Source organism: Epinephelus fuscoguttatus, linkage group LG6, assembly GCF_011397635.1.
Source record: "Epinephelus fuscoguttatus linkage group LG6, E.fuscoguttatus.final_Chr_v1".
NCBI lineage: Eukaryota > Metazoa > Chordata > Actinopteri > Perciformes > Serranidae > Epinephelus > Epinephelus fuscoguttatus.
The window spans coordinates 32,854,113-32,866,177 of record NC_064757.1 but is presented as its reverse complement, the minus strand read 5'-3'; the positions used below and the strand labels follow the sequence as shown (position 1 = coordinate 32,866,177).

At 42.2% G+C, this 12,065-nt stretch overlaps 1 protein-coding gene across 2 annotated transcripts in view; it reads left to right on the top strand.

Annotated features, from left to right (window-relative positions):
* The first annotated feature begins 1,696 nt into the window (after positions 1-1,696).
* The window catches only part of arl15a (ADP-ribosylation factor-like 15a), a 127,823-nt gene continuing 117,454 nt past the window's right edge, over positions 1,697-12,065 (top strand). The window contains exon 1 of one of the 2 annotated variants that reach the window (XM_049578049.1): positions 1,697-2,069. In XM_049578049.1, coding sequence (XP_049434006.1) covers positions 2,058-2,069 — 12 coding nt within the window. In that variant the 5' untranslated portion in view covers positions 1,697-2,057. Of the gene's footprint in view, positions 2,070-9,123; positions 9,257-12,065 lie in introns of those variants that run through there. The other variant, XM_049578048.1, reaches the window with a different exon arrangement.

The window sequence follows — 12,065 nt, the reverse complement described above, 5'->3', positions numbered from 1 at the left end:
AGCAGGGGCTCTCCCACAGAGTCTGCCATGTTGTTCTACAATGGCCCAGAATGGACAAACCAAACACTAATTGCCATTTGGATTTTTGTGTTAGCTACGTGCTTGGCACACGGGAGAAGTTTCAGTCCTGCAACCTCACCAGTAGATGCCACTTATTCCTAAACACTGTACCTTTAACATTTGTGCTTGCTGCCTTTTAATTTGTTTGTCTAAGGCAAATTCACACTGGTGCTATTTGGTCCACTTTAAACAAACCCTTATCTGCTTCCACGGATGCTTTGGTTCATTTGGTTCATTCGAACTCTGGTGCAGACCAAACGAGCAAACCCTGGTCTACTTGAAAACTGTGGGTCTTGGTTCACTTGCGAGTGAACCCTGGTGCAGTTCACTTACAGTGGGAAATGCAAACTGACTATCCAGCGAACCAAAGAGAGGAAGTTAACCAAAGAGAGGAAGTGATGTAGAGCGCAGTGCATTTTGGTGTTCGGTGTTTTTGTGGTGACCAAGCCGGCTGAAGGGGATGGATTTCCGTTTTCGGTCCTGGACAATCAATGAACTGGGTTTTCTTCATCCTCATGCTTTTTTTCTTCCTGGCCAGTGGTTGTTTTGGGTAATACTGCCCCCAAATGAGCAGCTGTTGTAACTGCGTGACGTTATCCAGGCTGTTTGGTCCGTTTTAAAAAGTGCAGTGTGAAAGTGAACCGAACCAAATGAAGGTGTGAAATTTTTCTGCATTCCCTACTCAATCAAATCAAGTCCCCTGGACTATCCTGATGTGAATGCACCCTAAATGTTTTACCAGTGGTTCCCAACTCGTCCAACCCCGGGGTCCAGATTTCTCCTTGGTCACTAGTTCAAGTTCCACATAGTGTAATACATTAAGGGTTATACTTGCATTTGGCCATATCGCTGAGCTAGTTTGCTGGGTCTGTCCAGTAGCTATCCATTAGTCACTCAATCTACAGCAAGAAATGACACGTCAAAATTAAAAGCACCATGCTGGAAATGCTGTACAAAAAAATAAAGTGTCTTTTTACAAACTTGACACATTTGGGAGTCGCTTGCGGTTCATTCAGAATGGACCTGTGACCCACTTTTGGATCTAGACCCACCAAGTTGTTTTATACAACTTGATGTAAAGCACTTTGAATTTAATTGTATTTGTGAAAAGTACTCTACAAATATAGATCATTACTATAGAATATATTAGGCCTACACATATGGGCTATTGGTGCTAAAGTTATACATGTTAATAAACGTCTACATTGAGAAAATATGGGCCTATATAAATATTACAGATGCTGCCAGTTTACTGGAAAGTCTGCCTTCCTCTTTGGGAATTACAGAGCCACAGCCCTGCAATGTTTATGATTCATCCCTGTAGATGTGCACATTGGTGTTACAACACTTTCAAGGGGAAGTGACAAAGTCCTCTCCTCTATTGGGCAAAATGTCAGAGATTACGGTTATTACTATAAATAGTCGTACTCATAATGACTACATTAGACCCATGAACTACTTCTAAAGTATAAATAAAACTGTATGTGTGTGTTGTTTGGGGATACCTACTTAAAAGGCAGAAAACTTTGTCTCGACAAAGACCCTTTTATCAGCGGTTCCCCCTCAAAATGAAAATAGCCACCATGTGTTTGGTCACGTGACCACGCTACGTGCGCAGACGACGTGCGTGACGTCGCTTTGTAGGCTTCGCTAGTTTCCTCAACCAAACACTCAACTGATATTGTGTGATAAAACTGGAAGTCAGCCGGCGGACGAGGGGCTATTTGGCCAGAAAAAGCACCCAAACCCCGCAGCCCTCGGCGTCGCGAGCAAACCCAACCGCCTCCGTGCCGGAAGTTGTCTCAGCAGCAGCGAAGACGGCGAGAATCGTTGCTTTTAAAGCCACCAAAGGCTGGTTTTTATTTTGCTGTGGCTGTCGAAAGGCGGGGAATACAAAGCGACGTGTGGTCAAACCCATTACATTTTGGACTCATTGAGGCAAAAACGGGATTACTACAAATCCAGTTCGTGCTGCTGTGACTGGTCAGCGATAGTACATGGATTATCTGGTGAGTAAATGAATCAAAATGCTGTGGTGTGGCGTATTTCAGTCAAACACTGACACAACCGTTTGGTTTCTTGCCAGTTGAGCCCCCTAATCAGACAGTGGAGACTCCCAGGTGTGTGTCCCTCAACTATAACATGTACCTGTTATTGTTTTGTGCTGTCAGGTCTAGCCTGTAGCTTTTGCCTTTCAGTGTTGTGTGAATAATGTCTAACAGGTTGACCCAGACTCTCATCTGTTTACATGTGAAGCACGTTAACTAGCTACACCCTTAAAGTCCTCTTAGCTAACTTGTTTGTGTCTGTAACACTCAGTCTGTGTCATGTGGCTGTTACTGTCCACACAACTCACTGTTACTGCTGAGGACAAAGCTGCATTGTGTGTTGGAGGAGGCTAAAGTGAGACACAGTCTTCACTGGTTTGAGATATTAGTCCCCTGCATATTTCTGCAACCAAAATAATTATTGCAGTCCAAGCCACTGTGTCAGCTCCAGCCCGGCGGGGAGATTATGGTTTCAGGGCCTTTGCCCACATTGTTATGGGTGGGATGGGTGCAGCTGAAAAAGTGCAACAATAGAGAGGAAGCTGCAACTGAAGGCTTGCTCTGGGAATTTATAAAGCAGACACTGTGCTGTCATCTCACAAGAGGGGCAGTGTGAAATGCAGAGGAACTTGCCCACCCAGTGTTATCAGTTTGTTTATAGTGGGCCTCCCAAGATGTGAGACCTAAAAGGAACTTTGAACTTCTGCTTCATTGAGATCTTTCTCTCAAGTCAAGATTATAATGTCCTGTCTGGCAACTGGCACCGCAGCAGTTATAGTAAATGCAACCTGATTAATGTCCAGCTTGTCTGTGGCTTCTGGCCCTGGAGTTACAAATCTTGCCAGGAACAAAAGAAGACCAAAGTGGCTCATTCATAGTTTGAACTTCTGCTTCATTGATATCTTTCTTGAGTCAAGATTACAATGTCCTATCTGGCAACTGGCACCACAACAGTTATAGTTAATGCAAGCTGATTAATGTCCAGCTTGGTATGACTTCCAGCCTCCAAGTTACAAATCTCGCCAGAAACAAAAGGGGACCAAAGTGGCTCATCCAAAGTTTACACGAGTTATTCTGTAACTTCAGTGACATGTTAATGGAAAATTGTTGGTACCAAAGGTAAACACAGGAGGGACTGTTGTCAAAGGGAGCATACTCGTGACATCTAAGGATAGAAATTGATTTCACCCTCAGCTCTCCTCTTTCTCTCATGGCAAAGTGCAATAAGCCTCAACTACTAACGTTGCCCAGGAAAAAAAATATGCAGCTTACTTGGTTGAGGATTAAAGATTTTCTGTGACAAACAATTTTTCCTGTGGAAAGCACAGCTGTAACTCTGTGGACTGTTGGAGCCAAGTGCTTGGCTGTCCTCTGAGGTCAGGCACTCGATAGGCGCAGGGCCTCCTCTCCTGCTGTGCAACACTGGAGACCTGGCACAAAACCGAAGCCAAAACTACGTCTTTCTCTTTCCTATAAATCAATAGAAACTTGTCACAAAATCCTCGATAGAAGTTGCTCAACTTAAGTGCTGGTCATGCTGTTAGGTCAGGTTTTAGATCGGGTTAGAGCTAAAAGGGAATTTGAGATAAATAGGAATGGAAGTGCACAATTATTGCACATTTCTGGGTAATAACTATGGTTCAAGCTATGACAGTAGAAGTGATCTGGCTTGTGGTGGATTCTGTTTCAACGGGGAGCTGGAGCATGCTGAAGGACTGTACTCCTGCATGGTCAGCGTAGTGTTAAAAAAGACCACACAAAACGGCAGCACTGACAGAGGAATTTGGTGCTAGCTGTTGCCATGACACAGCCTTACCAAATTACAAGTGCACCGTGTGGCCGACTTTTGGACCCTAAGTTGCTGCAGACTTTACCAGACAGGACACACTGAATGTGTTGCAAGTGACATCAGAGAGAGCGCAATTATTGGCTTTATTGTTAATATTTAAAAAACATACCAGAACATTCTCCTCAGGTTTTACTGCAGCAGACACTTGTTCTGTAAACAGGGGCTTTTTCACTGTTATGCTTGCATGGTCACATTTATACTACGGCTTTTATATTGCATTATTTGTACACAGTATTTGCTGGAGGCAAATTCACAGCCGTTAGGTCATTTCTTCAATCTTACACAACATTTGCCTTTCTTGAGGAGATTACGAGATACTTATTTCTGCTACACATGAGTGACTAAACCCCTGCATGGACTGATATTCAGGTCATTTTTGTTGCTCTGCCCTAAAGGAAGCCAGATATGCAGCAGCAAATTCTCTTATAATGTGAATCAATTTTGTCTGGTGTAGATCGACCAGCATGGGTTTTGTGGAATTAAGATTATGCCAAAGATTCAATGACAGCAAACACCAGGCACTGACCTCAGACCATATGGTAATGATGGGTGTGACAGATAAGTGAAGAGGGCCTCTTCCGCTAGGCCGGCCCACACCTCTCCTCATCTGGCTCATGTTCAGAAAGAATAAACAGGAGGGGAATTTAGGTAAAAGGAGCAAAGAGGGGTCACTTAAAAACTTTAATGAGAAAGTTTTGTAACTAAGAATGGCTCTTTATTTATCCAACTATATCACTGCCTTTTGGTTTCAATTCAGCAGTTGCACTGAGCATTTGGTTTTAATTGACTTCAATGCATTTTTGTTGCTAAACACTTGGCACATATATATTTAAATTGGAATGATGTCAAAAACAATAACTCATTTGATATTCATCTTTCATTCTCTAGACATGCAAATGAATGAATAACACAAGTGCCATGGGAAATGCAGGCTACTAGCAAAAGCTTTTTCCTTGTGATATATAACTTAGACACATTTTGCTGTGGCCACACCTAGCAATTGAATTATAATTGCAGCTCTTTTTGGAAAAAGTATACATGATGGGCACGTTGCTAGCTGGTTAATAATTACATTTTTTGGTGGACAGGCGTGTGTACTCTTTGCCTATTTCTGAAAAACAAAACATTTTAGACAGCAGGTTATTCAGCTGTCACTACTATTAATAGTTTTGTCAGGCACAATGAAGGTTCAAACACCTGTTTACAGCTAGTTTCACCCAAGCTAGCTGCCACCTGTTTGGTTTGACCCTTATTTCCTTTTTGTGTAGTTGCTGTTTGTAGCTTGAAACCACATTAAACCTTTATTTAATGTGACCTGATTTGGCTATATTGTTAAACCCTTGTGATTAAAATCCAATGAGGTCACAAGGAAGTTGACAATACTTGTTTACATAGGTGTTGTGTAGTCACCCCCATCATGTGACAAACAAACAGCATTATCTTTAAGTTGCAGGCCCCCAGGAAGTCCACAGGCTGTGAGATCAGTTTTTGTAGTGACCAAACAGTGGACCATCATTTGATGCAAGGTGGCCCGAAAAGAGTTTTTCCCATGGACTTGCATGGTGGAAGAGATGTCTGTAAATCAGTCGATACATTTTTTTGAGCATTACAACCCTGTCAGACTTTGATCCATTCGGTCTGATAACGTAATGTTTGCAAAGTCTATAAGAGTTGCATGATTGAATTCTTTTATCCCTGTGCTAAATTGGAAGTGGCCGGTGAAAGTCTCCATTGCGCTTGCTCTATGGGCCAAACAGCGACAAAGCAATGCCCAGCAGTTGGATGTTTTTAGCTTCATGCCCCATAGAGCAACTTCCATAGGAATGAACGTGGCCCTGTCTTCAATGCTGTCTCCAGTTCTCTTTATGCATCCGTGATAAATTGTTACCTACCTATAAATTTAATTCGTATTTATATAAAAATATGTAAGTGTCTCTTTGCAAGTTCTTATTTGGGCAGAATTAATATATGTTGCCTGATTATGTGAGGTTTTCATGAGACCTCACGCACAATTCCAATATTAAACAGTGTTGAAAGTTTTAGAACGTTAAAATTATAGTGTGTGCTCTTCATCATTTTTTTTCCAGTATAAATTTGTGCAGCATCAAGCCAAGCATTAAATCTGCCTTAATCTGCAGTTAGGCAGTGAAGAATTCGCATTCCCAACATAAGTAAGCAAAAAATTATGAGTTTCATCGAAGAAGCATAACTTGAAATGTGAGATCTCCTCAGGCTGAAAGCACTTTAGTGCTTGATACCACTAGCATACATGAGCTGTTGAAAGGATGTTTGTGTTGTTCCACAGAATATTAGCAGCACAGTATGCTGCATTTAAAAAAAGAACATTGAAATTTTTTGCTGTATTTGATAGCAGGCAGTACTGAGGCAGTTTCCTGAGAGAGAAAGGGGCACGACATGCAATTAAGGTCCTTAACTGAAGCTGAACTGGGCACGCTGCAGTTATGTGGTATGCGCCTAAACCATTTGGTTTATCCAGTCGGCACTAAGATCACACCTCCATGAAAATAAATGATCTTAGAAGCCTGCATGTGTTTTTGTCTGACCAGCTGTATTTCAGAGCAGATCTCCTGTCCAAGGGCACACAGCAGGCTATAGCAGACTGACTTCTCACCACCATAGCACAGAGGAAAGAGAGCTGATGGGAGGCTCTTGGCAGCACATGAATACAGCCGGTTAGCCTATGGGATCCAAGTCTGGTGTTACTTTTCCACACAGTTTTGTCCCCTGTGTGACCGTGTTCCACACCTCACTGGCGATGTTTCCGCCAAGCTTTTTCCCAGGGGCAAACAAAAACGACCTATTGTATGCAGATAAGAGCACTAACAGTCTCACAAAATATTTCAACAATGTATGTACTTTTATATGTGGATATTAGGCTAATCATTTACTTAATCCATCTGTGAGAGCAGGTTTACTCAGGGCTCAGTTTGAGTGGATGTGAATTGATATTTACCTAAAGTTTGCTCAAGATGGCCAGTGTTCCTTAAACCAGGCCTGTTATTTAAAATGCATAGCCTCCAGCTGTAATGTGAAATACCTCCCTGAGCTCAGCAGCATTCCTGAAACCCCTTCCCTGACTTTAACCTGCCAGCAGCGTGTCAGCCAGTGTTTCGTGCCTGCTGGCTAGCTCATTGCAGTGATTCCCTTGTGTCTGTGGAGAGTGCTAATGAGTCAGCATCTTGAGCCAGAGCAACATCAGTGTTGATGTTGAAGACGAGGGAATATTTATCGTTGTTTCATAATGCTCGAGCACTTTAAGTTCATTTTATATTGGCGTACAAATAAGATGATGGACCATTGCTCTGAAGGGGCATTAGTGAACTATTTTCATGTTTTTTTTTTATTGCATTTCATTTCCTATATTTTCTCTTGGGCCATAACCACTCTCATTGCTTTTCCTTACTAGAAAAACAAATATGAAGGACATGGATAGGCCGAGGGCTTTGTTGCCATTGGTTTATTATTCTGCTTTATTTGAAGAGTGGTGGGATGGGTGGGTCTTTAAAAGCCATAAACAAATGCAGTTTGGTAATCAGAGCTTTATCACTGACTCAAGACGTTTACAGGAAAGTATATATTACTGACCCACCTACTTATAGTGCCCTGTTACATGAGTGTTGCGTTACAGAAGAGGATATCTACTGTACAAACTGTGCTGTGTATGACTTGACTTGAGATGTGGAAAGGTTTATTTTTCCATCTACTAAGTTGCGTTCATTGGACATATACAGTGACAATACAGATATTCTATTCTTGAGAAAGAAAAGAGAAGTGACAAAAATTCTGGTCCTGATTTTACCCCACAGGTTGTAGCAGTTGAAATTGTGAAATGTGCCTTTACGACATAACCGTCCTGCCTAGATAGGATAGACGTGACATCATCAGACAGTATCTCATTTGGTTGAGTTCGTTTGGCAGCGCTGTCACTACAAACAGATGCCTGTTGCTGAGCTCCTGTTTCGCTCTCCCTCTCAAGTGTGCCAGTGTGATTTTTCCATTGGATTTTGGATTATTGCAGAAAATAAGCTCTGTGGCAAACAAACACTTATAATATTTACATATTTTGCTCAGCAAGATAGTCCTCACAAATGGACACCATGAGTTTTGAAGCCTAAATGCAATTGCCAGAAGTAAAAAGCTAACGTTATGCTATAATTGAACGACACCACGGTCACATGACTTCAACATCAACATGGCAATGAGTCTGTAAAGCCGTGTCCGGTGTCATGATACTCTGTAGTGGGGGTATTTACTGGCACATTTTATGTCATAGGATGAAACTTAAACATTTCTGAAGCTTGTGTTAACTGCAGACTTTATTTCAGACATCCAACCAAAAGCCTATTAAAAAAACATTCACTTTGAGACAAGGGATTCTGACGTGCTAAAATGCTATTTCATTTCTGGATTTAAGGACCTATTCCTGCACCACTCTATAGGCATATTTGAAATTTAATTCTATGTTGCACACGGTAATATGATGTTTGCATTCTTCAGCAACATGTTGCTGGTGTTGTTTGTTGTCACATAGCATTAATGCATTACAGTTGAGTACTCTATCTTATTACCACAGTTTATAAGCAGGCGGTGGCAGCTACTATTACTACACGGCTGACCATAACAAGGTATTTTAACATGACTCACAGTTCTCTCTGAACAGACAGACTTCCGACAAAGCGACCCACAACAGTTATTGAAATCCCCATGACTGCTGTAAGCTCCAGTGGTCGATCCTTCATCCTCCTCCATGCATAGAAAGCAGTGTTTTTCGTTCTCCATGAAGCTGTATGTACAGTATGGGCATAGTGTGTGGGTGGGTAATGGTGACTAATCCAATTTGTTGTCTCATTCTGGATCCCTAGTTGTCACTGAGCCCTTAATCTCTGTGGAGAGAAAGATCCAAACTAATCTCAAGCTTGTGTCTGTCCGCTGATCCTTGTGGCAATAGTGTTTTATCTTTCTATGAATGAATACGGGGAATACGCACAAGAAAACCTTCAATCATGCTCATCTGCACGCTTACAAAACCCCTCTGTAAAGCTGCGATATAAAAAAGAAATGGCTTGTGGACATGGGCTGCTGACAGTGAGACATTAAAGGGCTGGACTCATGTTGTTGACCTGGCAATGTTGTGCTCAGCTACTCCTGATCCTCCTCCATCCATTCATTTACTCCAGAGGCTTGGCTTGTTTGTTGCCGGGGGTTACGCTTGCTGCTGAGCACAATGTCGGAGCACATGCAGCTCTCCCTTGCCTTGTGCAGGATTGGGCTTTACACGGTAAGAAAATGCATACATGCTGCCATCTGTTTTATGGAGAACGGCGGGGATGTGGTGTGTGTTCTGCGCTGGATTGAATACTGTTAGTTTCACCGCGGTTTAATCTTGTTGTGTTTTGAAACAGATATTGACCAAGCAACAGTGGCTGCTGCTACACTGTTGCTTGGTCACTGAATGGAGAGTGCGCTCCGTTTCATTCGAGTGGGTGTTCACATAATATTAAGGTGGAACAGGTGGACGTCAGTACTGTGAGATGTAAATGAAACCTGCGGGGAACAAGCTGTCTTTGTCTCTGCTCTCAGAGAAACAGCCTTTTACTCAAAGAAAGATTATGGTCCTTTTTTTCCTGCAGCTCCTAGCAACTGGCTTGGTCAGTGGTTGTAGTTGAGGCAGTCTTAAGTACAGAGCAGTTATGAATGGATCCTGGAATATAATGCCACAGAGGCCATGGTAGAAATGTTGTTGAAGTTGTTTTTGTTATTGCAGTGACACTTGTGTGAGTGATTAAAAATTAATGTTCAGTAACACTGCAGTATTCATCTGCGATAATCACCTTGAATTGAGTGTGCTGATTATTACCAATTGAGTCAGAATGTTTGTTTCAATTTTAATGTTGTCTTTATTTATTATTTTTTTTACCACGTTTTAAACAGTTGTATATTAACCACAGCTGATGACTCATGTTGTGTATTGTCAGGTTCCCTGTTATTCCCTGACCAGCTGGTGAAGCTTTCTCAATGAACATCAACAGGGAGGCTTATTTTAAAAAAGGAATGTTTAACAGTAAGCCGTTTCTAGTTGCGCACGATGCACATTTAATATTGTATCTCATCCATGACTCATCTTTTCAGCCACATGAATAAAGTGAGTGGATATACAGCAGATGGGTATGTTTACTGGGATTGAAGGTTTCTCTATTCAAGTCTTCTGAGGTCTTTTTGTGGATCATGTAGGCAGATGTATTCAATACATTCATTGAGTGTGTGTGCAAAGCTATAGTATGTGGCGAGCATGGCCTATAGCAGCACTGGTTATGACTTGTTTTGAGAAGGCATAAGAGTTTAAATCATGTTAGAAAGACACTCAAAATATTTAAGATTTTGACGGCTGATGGTAACTATTGCTGGTGATAACTATTTCCAGTGGATCAGTTGTGCTGATAGGACAATTAGAGGTGGTAACCTCTAAGGCTAACAAATAAAGTACCAAAAACTGCAGTTCCTTGAATGGCCACTTGAGGCTGCCTCCAAAAGCGACTCACTCCCCATAGACACCTATGTTAAAATGCTAAACTTTACAGCAGCAGTAAACATTTACAGCCTGGTACAAATACAGTTTAAATCTCTATAGCTAATTTCAACGTTCATGACAACTGTACAAGGGGTGAATTTTTTATGTAACACCCATTTTCCAAGGGCGTAGCCGCTTGAGTGACAGGTTGTCTGCGAGGCACACTACAATCTACGAGTCAGATCCACCCCTCGTTCCTCCACAGCTCCACCCTTTTGTCAAATATTGTCACTTCTGGCTCCAAAAATCCAAGATGGTGACACTATACGAATTCCAGTAAAGTATTAACGATTTGATTTTTTCCAGGTCAAATATACAGTCAATAAACGTCAACTTTGATCGGTCAGCTTATCTGTCAATAAAGTCATTTGATGATGTCATCACATTGACACGGCGAAGGAAATTGAAGTATCTCCACACATGTGATGTGTGACTAGGCCCGAAAATACTCAGGCGGAATGTACGTGGAACGGACTCTGCGGAGGTCCTCGCAGACTCAAAGCGGACGTCTGCAAGCCCTGCGTGCGCAAAGCTCAGATTTTACAACCGCGTGGACTCCGCACTACGCACCAGTGACTGCTGGGCATGTATTTTTTGCATCGCTGGGATTTTTCACGGACATTTTTACAGGAAACTACAACGCGGAATTGTGCTCGACTATGAAAGCCCGAATGACTGTGGACATTCCTCGCGGAGTCCGCTCCACTTATAGTACGCCCGAGTATGTTCACTTCAAGGATAAAGTTTAAGCCAATCAGAGGCAGCGATTGCATTCCGTACACAAGCACACAGAGAGAGGAAGAGAGAGAGAGAGAGGGAAAAAACACACGACTTGTCGACTCCTTCCAGGGGGTGTCGACTTGTGCCACTGACATCGACATGTCGACAAATTGACTTTTCTGTTAATGCCCTAGTCTGTAGTCAGTTAGCATCCACCGGACTTGGTTGCATTGCATTTCAGCTGCGGACCATCTCACTCAAGGCCCAAGTGAAGTTTTCGTCTGTGCTATCATTGCCTGCTGGCTCATCAGTCAGTAGGCTTTATCCTCTGGAGACTGTGATTGTCAATAGAATTCCAACTGACAGTGTTATCCCTATTGCCATGCTGCCAGTGTGACCAAGAAAAACCACCAACAACAAAAATGAAATCAGAATGAAATGAAAAATGATTATCTTTACACCTGTTTGAAACCTTGCAATCAGAGCACTCCATACATGTGAAAAGATCAAATCCCCTTTGCATGTTTCTCCTTAGTTTTCAGCCTCTCACCAAGATATAGCCTACCGTGGGATTACTGAGTGCTTAAAATGAGGATCAATACAAGAACAACGTTACCACAGAGAACTTCAAAGGAGTGATTGTTTTTATTGGCTTGTGGGCGATGAGATCCAAGCCCCTGCTGAGTCACCACAATTTCCTGTACAGTGATGTGCAAAATCAGACCTCAACATGTGTGATGCTGTGGGAGAGGATTGGTGTGATCCGTTTTCAGCGCTGTTACATGTCTGCAATACAAAT